This window comes from Gobius niger (assembly GCF_951799975.1).
Source record: "Gobius niger genome assembly, chromosome: 4".
In the NCBI taxonomy this organism is placed as follows: domain Eukaryota; kingdom Metazoa; phylum Chordata; class Actinopteri; order Gobiiformes; family Gobiidae; genus Gobius; species Gobius niger.
In genome coordinates this window covers 25,777,788-25,796,225 of record NC_136855.1, presented here as the reverse complement: position 1 = coordinate 25,796,225, position 18,438 = coordinate 25,777,788, and the positions used below count along the sequence as shown (strand labels likewise).

At 40.2% G+C, this 18,438-nt stretch overlaps 1 protein-coding gene across 3 annotated transcripts in view; it reads right to left on the bottom strand.

The window, feature by feature from the left end:
• unc13c (unc-13 homolog C (C. elegans)) overlaps positions 1 to 18,438 on the bottom strand; it is a 78,135-nt gene that overhangs the window by 16,671 nt on the left and 43,026 nt on the right. For all 3 annotated transcript variants that reach the window (XM_079554562.1, XM_079554563.1, XM_079554564.1), the window contains exons 17-21: positions 15,089 to 15,222; positions 11,991 to 12,076; positions 2,651 to 2,777; positions 1,534 to 1,630; positions 513 to 656 (exon numbers count right to left, since the gene is read on the bottom strand). In XM_079554562.1, the coding sequence (XP_079410688.1) occupies positions 513 to 656; positions 1,534 to 1,630; positions 2,651 to 2,777; positions 11,991 to 12,076; positions 15,089 to 15,222 (588 nt within the window). The remainder of the gene's footprint in view (positions 1 to 512; positions 657 to 1,533; positions 1,631 to 2,650; positions 2,778 to 11,990; positions 12,077 to 15,088; positions 15,223 to 18,438) is intronic.

The following is an 18,438-nucleotide window of genomic DNA, read 5'->3' as shown; positions in this document are numbered from 1 at the left end:
TACAGGTCACAATGTCATCTGGAAACTATAGTCCACAGTGATCCCTGCTTTTATCATCCTCTCAACCATCACAGAATAACAATGAAAGCCAATCCTTCCAACAATCCCACCGACATATCAAACTGTACATTTCTCATCCTCCTTCAGCACAACTCTTACATACACTCTAGTTTAAATGTAGCTGTATAGTCCAAGAGGCCGGAGTAGCCTTTTTAAAGAAGATGCTAGTGGCAGCAGCACCTCCCATTTTATAGATAATTGTGTTACAACAGTCTTCAGAAAGAGTGTTAGTGTTAGTCAGAGAAATAGCAAATTGAGCAGCAGGCCATTTGTCACAGGGTAGGGACAAAAACAAGAGAATGAACTGAACTGCTGAAGCTGAACTTTAGGCAGTTCCTAATGAGTGGGGGAGCATTATCAACTAAAGCAAAGAATGCATGTATGTTAGATCAATGCTAACCTCTTCAATGGCTGACTTATTGGTCCCTCAAGGACTATTTAAAGAACCTGACCTTCGCAAAGCGGCACATGAAATGAGCCAGAGCATGTGGGTTTGGGCACTCCAGCTTCTTGATAATCTCAAAGCTCTGGTTTAGTTGCGTGAACACATCCACCACCGAGCAGGAAAACAGGGCGTGGTCTGACGTCTGCTGGAACTGCAAAGAACAGACGAAAGAAAAGGCGAATATGTAAATGTCCAGTATTTCATGATTCGCTGTCAAAATCCACAGAATCTTAACCACTGAAATTTGCAAATAGGTGTGCACACAGAGGAACCTGCTGAGTTAACAGCCCTAATAACAGAGATCCATCAATGACGGAACATGGAGTCCACTGGTGAATATATACAGTGTTAATGACATTGATAGACACCGATAATAGACCCTTGGAGCTCTGTTTAATTATACACATTAAGGAGAAGTGAAAGGATATGTTAATTAAGTGATTTGAACATCACTGTGAGGACAAACTGTAGTACTGAGAGGGTATTGATGAATCATACATTTATGATAACCCATTGCTTTTAGAAATCAAGCTGTCTGTCTCAAACGACTGAAATGCATTTATTTTCAAGGATACACCAATTAAGTTATAAACTGAATCATCGTGGAGTTTAGCTCCTTTTGTTTATTTTTTACTTAATCTTTTGCTTTTTTGCTTTTTTACTGGATTAGCTTTGTCTATAAAAAGACAAAGGACAAAAAAAAGAAATTGATAACTAGTTATGCTTAACTTCAAAGAGGTCATAGTGAAAGCCTTGTCAACATTTTTCTTTCCTTATAATTTCCTTAAGTGGCTTTTACAGCTCTGGTGTTCCCATTTCTTGTTTATGCCCACATTGATATTCCTGTCACTGCCTCGAGGCTGGAGATGTTTTTGGCAGTGTTAAATTTCTCTATCCTCAAAACTGTGTTCTCAAGAGGTGCACTTCCTTTTTCGCCGGCTGCCCTTGCAAAGTAATAAAAGTACCATAAGTGGCTTGGTTGAATAAATAAAAGAATATTTCAGGCAATAATTAAGTGTGGCGCTCACCCCATCTTTCTTGTCCCTTTCCAGTGCGCCGTTCAGGAAATCCATGGCAACGTCCTCATTCTCATCCAACCACTGAATCACAAATGGCTCGAACCACCTAAAATAAAAATAAGCTCTTCGTCACGCCAGGCACAAATTTACCATACATTTAATATGATAATACAAAAAAGATGAGGCAAATTTTCTTTTGCTAATAGTTCAATGTCAAATGTTTGGAGAGAAGCACTAAAAGCTCTGGAAGTGTGGTCTGGGCCAAGACATGCTTTAAGATCAGGTTTCAGGTTGTCGACAGAATGGACCGAGTCAGACAGAGGACAGCTGAGGACAGGCCAGGGACACAAGAGTTGAGTAAGGAAGAATATTTGTTCCTGGAATAATAATGCCGTTCTGTCTGTTTCACTTCCGTGTTTAATATGGTCCCTGAGCTTGTCCTCAAAGCAACAAATGTCCCCATGAAACTGCTTTGTCCCTTGGCCGAGGACGTTTGCTGCGTTAGCTAATATATTACAGTGGGTGTGGCCAAAGTGAAGTGAAGATGCTAAAACGCCAGCGTGTGTGGGTGGTTGCATGACATGTACAGGCTTGGACCAAGATTTCTGGAGGAGACGGGAAGTGGGAAGTGGGAGTGCTGCAACGGGGGGACGGGGACTCATTACTCTGATAGACTGGCAGCCAGAGACCAGGCAATTCATTCTCCACCTGCATTATCTGTGCTTTGCATTGCCGCACACAATTATATGGAAAGACTCAGGCTGTGCAGTGAATGACTCACATGTGGTTTACAGCTCATGCCCTTCTGTGACCGGAGTGGGCAATGGAGGTAGAGTGACATGACATCAGGCCAGATATAAACTAGTTTTACATGCTTGATACATTTCACTCAGTACATTATTGTCTTCCTACAGCCTAATGAGAGAATGTTGAAAAGTCAAAAAGACTCTCCCATCACTTGGTATTCACACCAGTGTCTGTTACATCATTCTTGTCATTATTCAGGTTCATTGAGTCTTGGTGCTAACATAAGGACAAATAGATGACATTGGCAATCTCTTGTCTGCTAAAGACGGGTGATAATTAAGAAGATAGGAGTGTAAGAATATAAATGAAAGACACTTACAGAGAATATTCGGGCGGGACACCTTTGAAGGCCGGCAGGTCACGGACATATTCATTATAGAACCATTTGACTTTGAAGTGGAGATTCATATATTCAGTACTTTTGCATAGGCGGTGCTTATCATGCTCTGTGAATCAGAAAACAAAAATGCAGACAAGTAGGTTAGCAAAGACTGCACTTTAGATAAAGGCATCGTTTTTCAGCACTTAATCCTAAAATTCAAAAGTCAGTGAAGAAGAAAAATGTCTCAGAACAGTGGCAAAATCTAGCAACGCAAATAAAACTGAAACAATTTAGTTAAATGTACCTTTTTTCTCACAATCATTATTTCCAGGCTCACTTTCTACAGTAAGTGTATTCAAGAGTAGGACTGGGTACCGTTACACAATACCAGTTTGATATCTAAAAAAAAAGTTTAGGTACAACAGGTATCAAAAAAAAAAAAAAAAGTATCGAAAGGAAAAAAATCTTTATATCAAAGTTTTGATGCTGTTGGTCCCAGGACAGCATTATAGGAAGTGACTTCGTTGGTTTCCCAATTTCTTTGTACTTTTTGCCTAATGTTTACCCCATTTTCTTCAATTTTTGAAAATTTGTTTTGCCCCAATTTTTTCTTGTTTTCCCAATTTTTCCCTAATTTTTGCTTATTTCCCACCCATTTTCCCCCAATTTATTCCCAATTTTTTCCAATTTTTTGCCCATTTTCTCCCCATTTCTTAAACATAATTTTTCCTTATTTTTACCACAATTTCTTCCAGTTTTCTCCCATTTCCCCCCAAAATATTCCCAATTTTTGAACATTTCTTCTACCCGATAATGTAAATTGGCAGATCTTCCACACATTATTGCCCTGTTTTCTGGTTCTAGTCAAATAATTTAGTATATATATCGGAAAAAGTATCGTTTGAGTATCTGTACCGTTAAAGTCCCGGTATGTACGAAAAATATGTAACGGTACCCAACCCTACTCAAGAGTCATATGCATGTGGTATGTATATCAACTCCCAGAGATTAAGCATAGGAAGCTGTTTTGTGCTCCATGAGTGTCAAGTTTAATAAATTTAAATGGTTAAACTATCACATAGCAGCAGTATCGTCGCTGCTTGATACATGCTCAACGCACTGGATGGCATTGTAGAGCCTTTGCGCTACTGTTTTATAAATATATCTGATAAAAGCGGCCAAATTTTCAATTAGAACACCAAAGAAGAGTGAAGAATTGTGGGTGTCGCTTCGTACGTGATGCCTCCTCGTTCATTCAACAGCCAAAACGTATAACAATCATCAGCAAACATAATTCCAGATGCCCTGAAAGTAAGCAGCCTGTGTTCTCTGGTGTTCACGACGGGGAGAGTGAGAGAGAGAGAGGGGAAAGACGCGCCCGAGCTGGAGTACAGGGGTGGAACAGAGAAGCGGATTGGGTTCATGCGTCAACTCGCGTGACTCCTGAGTCATGTAGTCCAGCTCAGTGTAGATGTTTCAGAACAATTAAACATTTCCATAGCATGCCCCGAGGGAAGTGCATTGTACGGAGATGGAACGGGGGTAAGAAGAAAACATGTGAACCAATGGAGCATAATACTGAAAGAGATTGAAAGAAAGGGCAATTAGAAAGCCAATTACAAGAAAACCACTTCAGGATGATCGCGACGCTGTTGAAGTGATAATTACAATTTTAGTCATACTCAATATTTTGTTCTGATGCCACATTATCAGAGGAAGACTAGGCACCCTGGTTAAAACTGGAGTCAAATGGCAACTCCAATTATACAATAATAGTGAAAGATGCTGCACAACGTTGACTTTGTGTAGTAGTTAAACAGACTGAAACAATATTGTGGCTGCAATTCATGTTTTCAAATCAACACTTAATTCACTGTACACACATTTTAAGATCGTCCAAATGAAGTACCATTACAAAACTGCATGGAGACTGTGTTTTGGAGTTTGCAGATCTGTGTACCTGTCCAACGACATGGAAATAAGAAGCATGCAATATACGGTGAAAATGTGGATTAATGAGTGAGCTGAAATGTATTCATCTCTGCACGATTTAACATACAACATCAAAGGGTTTTTTAATCCACTGCCTCCACACAACACTGAGCCGTCGGGACTTACTCCGCAAAAGAACATGGGTGCTAACTGCTATTCAATTTATTTTAAAGTGAGCAATGAGGGAAAATGGTGCAAATATGCAATCAATGTTTATAATGCTGGAATGCAATCGTGTGCTTTTATGTCTAATTCTGGCCGCTTCTTTTAATGATTTACACAGAACTAATCCAGTGTTTGTTTGACACACAGGAAGAGGAAAGGCTGACTTTAAGTAAAACAACACCCACAGTTGTAGTCTAGTCCAACCATCAGCCTCAAGTCCTCACTGTTCGAGTTTGAGTTCATGTCTTCAATTTGCAAGTCCAAGTCTAAGTACATGTTCTGAATAGTCCAAGCTTGAGTTTTAAAAAATGAAGTCACAGTCCATTTCGAGTCACTATCACTCAAAAGTCCAGGCCCAGAGTCATCCAAGCAGTGTCCTGTGCATTCTGATAACTTTTAACTTCTTTTGTACTTAAAACCGTCCTTTAAAACCATGTTTCTGAAAGCCTGCCAAGAACTTGCGAGCTAAATCAGTCTGAGTCAATCACCATTATCAGAATCTCAGACTTTGGAAAAGTGAAAAAAATTAAATAAAAATGGCAACGAGTTGGAACATGTAGTCCTTAGTTTTGTTCCTTGTGAGTGATGGGTGGAGACAGTCCCTGAGTCATAAAAGACTGAGCTGGCACTACACTGTATAAACAGGGCACACACAGTTACACTAGAGTCAAGTGAAGACAGCAGATGGAGGTCAGTGCGCAGACAGAGAAGGACATCGCGGCAGGTGTTAGTGGGACAGACCCGTTCTGCTAGACTGCAATTTCATATGGAGGGGGCTTTCCTTCCTATTAATCTAAGGTTATTTGAAGGAAATATTAGCTGTAAGTATATTTTGTAGAAATGCAAATATCGGGAATCCGCATTGAAGCAGCTTTTTTGTCCTCTTACTTATTTTGCTTAAGCATAACACTCACTAGGAGAAAACGGCTCCTCTGATGAATTTTTGTCTTTGTCTAAATTTTCCATATAAAAGTGCATTATTAAATAAGTCACATAACTTTACTTTTTTCCGTATTTCCCAAGAATTATAGAGGTGTAATGCTGTCTGCATATCAAGAGCAAATGTTCAGAGCCTGGGAGTTGCTTTGAAATGTAAGCCACGTAAATGGGAAAGATTTGTTATACGCCAATGAAGCACAAAGAGTCATCTTACGTCAGAATGAGTCATTGGTTTATTTCAGAAAAGGAGCTTTAAAGAGACTATCAACTTAATGAGGTTGGTTTTCTAGCCTCTAGTCACAGAATACAGTATAGTAAATTATGAAATGAATTTAGACAAAAAATGGAATGCCACAGCCAGCTCTGTGTCCAATTCAATCCAAATGTATTTGTATAGTGCTTTAAAAACACACACAGCCGACCTGTTGTGTCAAATATGTCAGTGGACTAATCTTAATCTAAACAGGTTATTGCTGTCACATCTGAAGCACTGACTTTCATATCCTCTTCACAAACTGCATGAATCCTGGCTCCTTCTTCTCAGTGCACTCACATGTTCTAACCCCTCACTGTGTCCTGTCTGACCTTTGTCACCCAACATGAGCAGCCACTCTGACGAACTCTTCCCTAATCCAGTTAGAAAAATAGTTGCTTGTCATTGTTCCATCCTTATCTATGATACTGTGATCCCAAGAAAACACACCTAATACTCTACAGATTTAAACATAATCTCAGGCAGAACAAACTACCTTGCCGTAACAGTATCAAGAATATACTGTACCCAATGAGTCACGCTCCCCATTTTAAATTTTTCTGTGCTAAAAACAACAGATACAGTGGCGTGCCCAGAATCATTGCCTGGGGTAAGCATGACTTATAAATCGATTTCACTTTCTACTTAAAATGTAGCATTCTGGTGAATATCCGCGCTGTGAGTCAGTGCCTCTGGTGACCAATCAGACGTTGCCTTTCCCTCTAGACTTCTCCATGAACAGATTACATGGTATAGCTTTGAACACTGCTACACTGGAATTGTCCCCTCGTTGCAAGTTTATTGAACTGGCAACCTTTTTTTAAAATAATACATTCATCAGTACAGATCAGGGGCACGCTGGGACCTCATTTCGGCCCAGGAATTTAGAGAATTAGACCGACCCATTAGGGTATGGAATTACAGCTCAGTTGTAGGGCGCTGGTCTCAAGTACAAGAGGTTGTTGGCACAAATACTACTTTGACAATTTCTCTTTTCACACAGTCTGAGCCTGATACAACTCCACAATCTGCAAAAGTTATCTAGATAAAAATATTTAGTATTTTTGTCCACTTTTATACCTTTCACTACCTTTTCCTATTTACTCGGGTGGAATCCACTGGATTGAACTGTACCAACTTGAACTTCAGTGGAGGGGCGTTCCACTTAAACGCCCTTCTGAGTTAGAAGTCAAATGGTATCTCGCTGCCACAATGACTGAGAAGTTTGATGCAAATTTCTTTTTCTTAATTTTATACATGAGTTGTTATTTGATAACAATTACGCTTGTGTTACTTAATTTATATCTGGAACAGCAGCCCAGGCTCCTGGTGCAGCCCAGTTAAAGCCTTTAGGCCTGGAATAGCACAACTGTGAGTCTGTTATTAATTGATTATTTCATACTAGCGGGCCGATCCAAAAGCAACGCGGCCCACCGGGAAACGTCCCGACTCTCCCGATTACCCAGCACGCCCCTTGGTACAGATTTACATTTAAACTGTTTCTATCATTGTCCATGCTCATTACACCAGGATGTTAAAGTCGGCTTTATCCGGCTCTGCCCCTGCCTACTGTCTCCCAAACATTGCTGGTCTCTCTACAACTTAAACTCTTTTGTCACACAACACACCTGACACTTTTCTCCACCCATTCTGCACTTTTACACTGTCAATAAAAATCACCCACTTTCATTTTGTTGCTGTGCTATTTGATGCAATATTTTTAAGCAAATTTAGTGCGCAGTGGCCGGAACTGACTTAGATTAATGACTTCAGCTGAATTATTCAGAGCTGCTAACTGTTCTTTGCATGCAGCAACATCTACATTGTTGTAAATAACACATATCAGATTACCTAATGGTAAATTACAGGACGATCCTTGTAGTAACTCCGTTCTTTCCAATCCAACTCAGTGAAATTGTCGACCAAATGCTCACGGATTAAAGGATTAGCTGACTTCAAGTTTAACCCTTTTACAGAGCCACAAAAGCAGCCTACTCTCAAATCACCATGGTTACGCTGATCTTTGTGTGTGCTAGGACGATCTAGAGCACACAGCACAGTCGATGCTCTTGAGTAATGCTCTCCCCGTGCCGTGGAGCAGGAATGCTGCCCCTGGAGGCTAAACCAAAGACTTTTCCAGCAAAATAAAATCTTAATCTTGATATAGGCATGTATAAAAGCTCAAAACTCATGGGAACTTTAAATGAAATCCTAGAAAATATGTCCCAACCTAATACACGTGATTACTTTCTGTTCTGGTGGTATAGATGTGGTAATAATATTGACTTGGTTGGGGTACAGATACATCCTTGTCGAAATAATGCTACAATAAGATTCCCTTTTGAAACATGTTTGATAATGAGGATTAGCAAACAACAAAGCGCTGACACATGTGTCACCTTAAAAGACTGAATGGCCCGTCTGTCTTGTGCAAAGGCTTCCATTGATCTTACGTCCTCATGTCTTCTTCAGCTGACGCTTAAGTAGATCTCATCACTTATGGCCCCTAAGCAGCGCAGTCAGGGCAGACTCATTAATGCAGTCTCCATCACAGGTAAACTTGCCCTTATCATTTTAGTAGTAGTGGTAGAAGAAGCAGTAGATATTGAGGTACAAGTATTGGTAGTCAGAGTAGTAGTAATTGTGATACCAATAGTGTATTTGTAAAATAATGCATGGACGGACAATAACCAGGAACAAATGAGACCTACTTATTTAAATATTGTCATCTAATAAAGTGCTTTGTTGCTTTGTTGAATAAAAATCTCATCAGTGAGTCTGGGCAAACCAATTAAACAAGCAACACACGCTCAGGTGAGGTGACACAAAAATGCTTAGTTTAAAATAACACCCTTATCGTTGAAACAAAATTAAGAGCAGATGTGAACAAACAGAGTAGCCCCCTGCATGACATTTTGAATAAGAGACCAACACAAAAAAGGAAGAGATTGCACTTTTGGTTCGGAAGGAAGCAAAGGTACTTGCGCGCTTGTCCGCACCCCTGGGAATGCACAATATGCAATAACAAATGATCAGTTGGCATTCTTAGACAGATACTGTACTCATAATAATGCCTTTGAGCTTAGGCTGGTGGTAAACAGCTGTCTTGAGGGAGAAGTGAGCTCAAAGTCCCTGGTGAGGATGTCATCTTGTATAACTAAGCCCACCGGGAGAGCCCGGTCACAGGAGACTCACTTTCTCTGCAGCCTCATTGATTTACATAAATGCAGTGAATGATGATTAACTGATTCTTCACCACTACTGTCCTTCCTTACCAACCTCCACTTACTGTCCTGAGCAAATGTCTTTACAAGCCTGTGTGGGTTTATTAATTCCCCCACAACAAACGACCGGAGGACTAAAATGGCAGACAGGATATTTTTCCCCGTGTGACACAATTCCTCCATCTTGGCTTCTGACCCAGTTCTGTCAAAGGGTAGTTCTTAAGCTGCATCACAAAGTCCCCATGACACACCCCACTACAACACCAGCGCCCAGAGAGACACTAAGTCCACTTGATGCAACTCAGATGCATAGCTATGGGACATGGACAATCTTAACTAATGTCAGCCACCACTGTTATTCATACATGCAGCTCAAGTTCAAGACCACCAGACCACCAGAAATGCTAAAACCAAGCACCGTCACATTTGAGAAGATAAAATAGAGATTTTTTACAAGCTTGCTATAAGAATAGAAGTTCACGGGGGTTGGCTTTAGCTTTTTTGGCATGAGAATTAATTGGTCTGTCCCTGTAAGGGAAAGGTGTGCTCGTTAAAACCCCAGATATCTGTCCCATATACAGAATTTCTCGGAACAAATAAACCACACACACTGCAAAGAAATATTAATTGAAATTCAATTATAGTTTTCTCTACAGTGAGGCTGTTCCAACAGACTGGAGGTGAGTTAATGGGCTGCCTGAGCATTGGATCTTTAATGACATGGTCCAGAGACCACAGCCATTAAACAGCCTTACAGTGAATGTATAGTGAGCGTAGGACTTGCTAAAAGTAGAGTCACATTTTTTAGTCCTGTCAGCTTGTGCCTTTATTGTTGTGTATGCGCATATTTCATCAAAGGGACACGTACATCAGAGTCTGTTGTTGTGGACCCTGTTTCAAAAAGGTAATGGCAGAACAAACAGAACATTTTAATGCAACTTTGTCATTCATTCACTCTCTACTCCCCTGTTTTCTCGTTTGGATTTGCCCATTCCCCATCTCACACATACACACAGGGGCTAAAATTAGCTGCATCCATTTCTGCACCAGCACTGGCACCAAAGGCCTTGGAGCAGGAAGCAAAGGATGCATCAAAGACTTCATTAAGTAAGGCGAATGCACATGTGTGTGCACACACGCACACACACATTTATCTTTTATTTCCATTCATTCTTTTTTTAACTTGCATCCTGCCAAACAGTGGCACAGCACATGCTTGAACACAGGACACAGCTACATAAACAAAACACAGCAACAAAGTGGGACAGAGTTGCCGCCTCCTTCAGGGCGTCTGTCAGATGTCCCACTGGTTGTAAAGCTCCTCTTATGTAACAGGCCACTCATATCCATTTACATCAGATACTGTATAAGGCCAGCAACCATGAATGTAATTACCCATACTCTGTGCTGTGGCTATGACATGGATGGGCCATATGAAACTGGTTCAATGTGATATTTAACAAACATAAGAATTTAAATAGATTAAAATATCAACCTATAAAAGGATGTACCTAGCCATACATTGTAGGCAAATTATGCATAACAAATACTTGCTAAATGTAGCAAAGAGTAATCGTACCATTTCTCATTCAAAACAACATTAAATAAGAGAACACTGTCTAGTTAAAAGGGCAATATTAAGTAACAAAGAGATTGTCCAAGCGCCACCACAGTGGTGCTCCTGGCATCGACGGCCTTTCACTTGTGCTGACACACGGGGCTAGAGGAGACTGTACTGTGAAGAGGTATGAGCCAGTGCGTGTCTGATTCTCCTTTTGTTGCACAGATATCCTCAGGCACATCTCAGGCACCAACACACATAGTTACAGCAAAGACCCGCAGTGACAGAAGCCACTAACACCAAAGGTGGTCAGATGGCCACACATGCCTTACACACGAAAAAAAAACCCATTTCTGTTATGTTATGTTTAATAGTCTTAGCATCCAGTAATATAAAAAAAGAATTTATTTTCAAATGTCAAAATGCACCATAATTGAAATGGTTTAACGCAACATCGTTTTTTTTTTATCCAACAGAATAAAATGCTGTGATAAAGGAGTCTTCACGACACCTGGTAGCTTAGCAACTCAGCATGGCTCAGTGCAGAGGTATCAGCAGGTAGAGTATAATATGCAGTTTAGATGAGGATAGATCACCAATAAGCTGCCATTGCACCTCTATACATTTCCTTTTTGCACACACAGTAAACCTCTGACCTACAGCATATCTAGCTCCTCTGTCATCATTAAAGCCCTTCTATAACCTGCTGGAAAAAGAAACGAGGGTTCTCCACAATAGGAGAGTCATTGAGGCAGTAAAATCCTTACAGTTCATAATTCTAGTGCCTTTTACTTTTATTTACATTTGCCCTGATCATGTAAATTATATCTGGAGCAAATTCTGTAACCTCAGCGAGGCCTTTAATGCCTTTAGGGAAGAGAGAGAGAGACCGTGGGGGTGGTGACTGAAGTCAACCCTATACTTAAACGAAACATCTGTCGTCCTGCCAGGGAAGCACATGCACACGAGGATCATCACTTGACCAGACACCTCAACTAAAGCGTTATGAAATAATGTAACAAAGTGTTTCACTATAACACAAAAATAGGACTGGTTTTCAAACATGATGTAGGAAGATACTTCAATGGAGAGCTCTGCTGATGGGCACCTTTATTAACAATATTACAGAGTTACCTTTCCCATTTTTATCCTCATTAAAACACATTTTGAATGACAAAACATGATTATTGATGAGGTACTGACCTTCCATTGCATACTTCATGTCCAAGGCAAAGAGGTTCCATGTGATCTCAGCACTGATCTTGCCCGCATTCAGCTCCTGTGGAAACCTAGTGGGATTGCAAATGGTTTCCATCAGACTCATTTCCGTACAATGACACACTTGACTGACTATTCTCATGGCTTGGCACACACTAAACTTGAACAAATTACAAAACAGATGTCTGGAAGATATGGTCCGCGAATCACATAATCAACTAATATATTACTATTTCCAAAAGAAGCAAAAGAAGAGGTTCCAGCAATGTAAATGATGCACACAGCCCAAGTGGACTGTTAAGGAGAGTAAGAGGGTGGCAACCTATTTGGCAAGTAATCTGCTATTTTGAGCGACTATAGATTTTCAGTCAAAGCTTGAGCGTGCTGTGTCAACGGTTTAATTACCCGTACCTTCAGACAGTAATGGGAGGACATTTATAAATGACAGGGCTTTGGCCACAATAAGGTCAGTTTCTCTGGAAATGTTTTGTTTTTGGCCAGTGACCGCCCTGCTCTGTGGATAAATTTGTCCGAAAACTCTGTCTGGTCCTTTGGGAGACAAGTTGTTTTAAACCTCCTCCCTTCTACAACAAAAGGAAAATGGGGGAGTTCTACTTCAAATGTGACCTGTTTGTGTAATTCTATGAACCAAGCTCAATTCTGGGTCACAAAGCGCCTGATTATAGCTCTACTCTAACTGACAAAATATGCATCCACCGTAAACACGAAAGTACACTGTCTGTAAATTATTGAGAACATATATTTGCTTGATATTGATTTGAGCATACATAAACGTTAATACAAACTCCTTTACAGTAATGCAGAGAAACAAAATGCTTAGTTAGTTATCACTTGACAAGTATATCTCCACAGCTGCTTAAGGCTTTTGCTGTAAGTGTTCATGTTTGATCTTGAAGAAAAAAATGCTCTGATATCTTTTTCTATTCTCTGCACAACAGATCTACTGTTATTCTCAAGAGTGACCACTGGCAATTCAAAGGTAACACACTGATTGCAAGTTTAGTTTATGAGACAAAAATATCAGGCAGAATCAGGGTTCTCTGACTCTCAAATCTGACCAGGGGAATGTGTTGGAAATGGCATGAATATTGCAAATCTATCATTAGACAGTGGAGGAGGGTGAGCTCTCGGCATAAACAGAACCTTAATAAGCATCGTAAATCAGCAAACGAAGGAAACCAGAGTGGAGAGGGGCAATGCTGGTTTGTGAGCCATACCGAAAGACAAAAAAATATCTTACGCAACCACTTTTGCTCACGTCAAATAATTTCTGTTTGATGAAATGAATGAAATAAGCCATATACAGAAAACAATCCCACCGTATAATGGAAAGCACTATACTTTTCATCTGCGTTAATGCTGCTGCAATGTGATCGTAATGAAGGCAGAATGCATTCGGACTGACTATGCACTGACAAAAAGGAACAGTCTTACCACAGCTGTTTCCTAAATTGTTTCCTAAATTTACAATGAAGTAGTAAATGAGGCTGCATAGAGTAGGGGATGAATGCACACAGTATAAAGTGTAAAAGCAAGGATTCAGGCTTCCCTAGCAGATTTTATGGGGGTTTTAATTGCTGCTGCAGTAATTCCTAGTTAAACTTTAATAGCAGACTAGGACTAATTAAATGTAAATCTGCTTTAGACATATGCAGTGGGTTCAGAGCGTATTTGTACCCCTCTATTTTTCCAATGCCACTTCCTTTTTCCTATTCCAATATTAGCTATGAGTTCCAAATATCCTTATACTTGTTGCTGGAGAATTCAGCCGCTGAGTTAGTTTTTAGGAGTTTTATCCTATATGCAAATGTATTTTTGATTGCTAGTGAAGACTCTCATTAAACACCATTTTGTCATTTCAAATCTTTGCTGAATCCTCCAAAAATAGTTTCTTAACACTGAAAAACTGAAAAGTGGGAGAATGCTGAACCGGAGATCAAATTAAACACTGGCAGCAACTAATCAAGGCTGGGACACACATCACTTAATGTTGTGAGTTGTTTATATTAAAGCAGTACAAACAAACTTATTTACCATAATAAATCATTTTCATAGTCCTTCTGGCGGTAATACACGTGTTAATGGGATGATTGGGTGGTCTTTCATCTCTCCCTGATGTCTCTGGCCAGAAAATCACTATTGCAACTTTCCCTGCTCCGACCCAGAGGTGCAATACACACTAATGGAATCACGAAGAAGAAGCTAACAAGCGAACAGGCAAAGTTAACTGCGGGCTAGTGCCACTTAAACAGTATTTACAAGTCAAGTTTGAGTGAAAAAAATGATCTCCATTGTGTAATTGGATGTACAATATCCCTCTCTCCCTTTGTCTTTTCTGTCAGCGTAGTATTTACTGACAAGAAATAGACACGCACATCCAAAGGCAGTGAAACCTGCTTGCTGGATCCAAAATAAGAATACAGTGATTTAAAGTAAGGGTCCGCACAGCAGTGAGAGCTCCCAATTTTTTAATAGTTTCTTACACCATTAAGTGTGACGTCACACTTAATGGTGTAAGAAACTATTAAAAAATTGGGAGCTCTCACTGCTGTGCGGACCCTTACTTTCAATCAGCGTAGTCTTTACTCTCTCACGGACAATTCATGAGTAAAAAAACGTATTATGCTATGACACCTGGAGTGGCGCTTATGGCCTCCAGGGGCATGAGTTACTTTGTTCTGCTTTAATATAACCTTACAGATTATAAGACAAGTCCAGTGATCCTTGTTTGATGATTTTCTATTTCCAACAGTAGAAAAGTCCTTGATATGTAACATCTCGTTCACAAGATAGCCTCAGACTTTATTAATCTCTGAGAGCATCAAATGGGCTGCAGTTGTCGTTTTAAAAAATATGTTTAATTTCAATGTATTGTTGAAGAGCAATCGGTGTTTAGCAATAGAAAATACATTACATTTCAATGATTTTGGCATCAGACCACTACATAATGAAATTGAAGGAAACAAAAGAGCTGTGAAAACTTTCTAAACCCAGTGCATAATAGTGTTTAATTATTACCTAAAGCAATTCTTTAAACATTGAAACATACTGTCAGAACTTACTGGTTAATGACGGGGGTGTAAGCGGTCCGGTCCTCGTCGATCACAGACACCATGAGGGTGATCAGTTTGGGCCAGAAGTCCAGATTCTTGATTGATGGTCCCTGCTCCTCACGGGGAATGTCCTGCTTCCGGCTCTACAGAGGGAAACATTGAGATAGCAGAGTCAGAAGAGCCTCAGGTATAAAAATAACCCGTTAACTAAAGAGCCATACAGTATATTAAGGAAATACAAGACCTGAAGTTAAAGTCATTATATATTCAAAGGTACATTATAGGTTTTATAACAAGGATGAAAGTGTTGAACCCAATGGGCAGTAATTAAAGAAAGGGCCCATAAACGTATCTAATTAAACTCCCCAAGAAATGGCCGGGCCCTTAATTAAATAGTACTTTTGTAAATGGATATGTAATTAATGAAGCATATTTTTAGTGATATGTTTATGTTTATAACGGTTTATGAAATTAACACCCCTCATTATGACCTGCACTTAAAATTAAAAAGACACCTTTTCCCTATAACTTATTAATCTCTGTCTAATCTTCATTTATGGGGTCAATCCTGTAGCAGACAAGTATAAAAACAAAACAACACACCAAAGCAATAGCTAGTGTGAGATATACAGCAGAAGCAAAGGTATAAAAAGTGAATATAATTGAATTGCACTTCTCCGATGGGAGGCTTTAGGCTCATTTCTAAAAGACCAGTAACAGTATGAGTTGCTTGAGTCCTGCTCGATTTGGTGGGGGGGAAATCGAGCAGTACTCAAGAGTGTGTGTCATATGTTTCAGAGTAAACTAGTCCATACTGCAATGGGGATGACCAATGAGTCTTTTGGCGCAGGGGGTCTTAGGTCAAGCCATGAGCAGGAAACTCCTGATTACTGTTAAGTTTTCTGCAATTAAATTCTCAGGGAGAACATGCCAGGACGACTGAGGGCTTGCACTGACGCTTCTATCTGTAAACTCAGTGCATCATCACGTATATTACTCATCCAAACAATGAGAACGTACATATATCTGGCTTCAAAACTGCAGGGATATCTTTGGTGTATCACTGTACGGTGTGTTTGAAAAATTCCTTGCTGATGTCCCATGGTAGACGACACAGTAAATTAAAGCACGGACCGACTGCAGCATGAGTACACTGCTGTCAGCAAGAGACTGTCACAGCAATCCATTCTTCCATTAACATGTTTCTCAGTACAACGTTGAACCAGGCACAGCATCAGCTGAACTGACAGATCTGTATCATTAGATAGAGAAACTCTGACATTGTCAAATAGCATTCACGAAAAGAGCACTGTGTGAATGTACACCCCAAGAGAATGCTCAACCTACTTCATTGTTAGGTGGATGAAGAGGTGTCTGGCAAAAACTGAAGCCAAGTTAGTTTTTCTTGATTGATAAAACACATCACTGACTGCACCAAGCCACCAACTAATAAACGAATTTTCCAAAAAACATGTAACTTTGATCAAAACAATTAACACAATTTGTAGCTTACACAGTTCTCGAAACCGTCTGTCGGGTCAGACAAATGGGTACTTCGTTGTCAAAACACCAAGGACTGAACCCCCCCCAATTGTAGCCTGAAGTAAAGCACCACTTTCTACAAATCTACAATCTACAATTGTACAATTTCTACAATCTCTGATTTGTGGGCCAGAGGTTTTGTGCTCGAGAGCCAGTTTTGCCCCCGGGCCTGGCGTTGCCTTCCCCTGTTGTATAGTTTTGTGTGATTTGTGCTGCGTGTGTAGAATTTGACTACATTTGTGAAGTCCTAATGACGAAAAGAATGTGCAGCGTTAAGGTAAATATTTGTTCTGTGCCAGGGAACAGTGTCTTATATTGAAAAAAATAAAAAGCAATAATATGAATGGCAAAACATAAAACAAAATTAACTTTAAAAGTAGAACTGTGCTTACATAATATACCAGTCTAAAATCTATTTAGATGACAAGATTCGTGGCATGCTGATGCAGGATATAGTGCACAGATTCTGTTCACTAACACTGTTGTTAAATTACAACAAATGTCTCCAATATCAGGTTCTTATTTGAATACCTGCAGTGTAGGAATGTCATCAGATTACATGTCGCCTGGAGAATAGAATTTAATCACAAAGGAACAAGACTTGCAGACAGCTGATCATACAAACCCATGCTCCATCTCTTTAATCATATGGAAGCGGGGTGAGGTCTCTGACAAAGATTAGGTTATTCTTCACATCTATAGAGAGGGTGATTCCTATTTGCATATGCGGTGGCCTGCCGAGATACAGTAGGACAATGAAGGTTGTGTCTTGCCTACTGGCGTGGCTGCTGCACTTGCAATAAAAGCCAATGCGGAGTCCCTTTGCTCATTTGTATTCCCCTCAAGTATGAACAAACACATTGTTAAAGGTGATTAAGTAGTCTGGCATCCTTTTACAGTCAACACCGCACCCATGGGCTTTGCTCTCAGTAAGATGTGCACACCATCCTAAATAAAGAACACTCTACTCTATGGTTGCTCGGTGTGCGCAAGGTGGTGTGGACACGAGTGAAATATTACTCCTCCAGGGGGTAGCAGTTTGTAGTGGTTGTTTGGCATATCCAATATCTAAACTACACAAGGGAATCGAAGAGACAATATAACTAGCCATCAAGGTAAAACATTACGTGATAATTAATGCTTTAAGAAAACGCAATGAAACAAAATCAGTGCAAAATCCATATTCTGACTAACCCATTCATCTTGGGAGCACACTATATCTTTGAACTCAGATTGGGGTATATCCTGGAACATGACCAGCTAAATATTATACTCTGTTGTAAACGTTCAGAAGGCGAGGAAACTGAATAATCCTGTTGGAAGAACAAACTACCCCTTACCCTAACATAAAACAAGGTGTTTGCTGGGAGGAAGAGCTGACGGTCCTTTGTGCACATGGAATCCTAAAAAATGATTAAATATATAAGAGATTGAACTCATGTACCCTAATGAAACTCAAACTGACACTAAAAAGTGTGACTGTGCTTGGACCCAGGCACATGCAAATTAAGCAACTCTCAGGTCAGACACATGAAGCCAGAGAACTAACAGTTAGTGATTAGAAGGCAGCGAGTAACAGGGGCCAGCCATTCACATCAGGTCCCACCTGCACAGGCTGGCAGGAGGGCATTGATTTTACTAGCTGCAGGTGGATGTGAGCGATTGTTTGGGGCTTAAGAGGCCTGACCAATCACAGGAGCCAACCAGGGTGGGATACAAAAGACAGGTCACCAATCATAAGCACAAATTTGCACATAATAAAGAGGACCATGCAGAGGAACCAGGCAGGGAAGAACTTCAATGGCCTTTTCCCACTG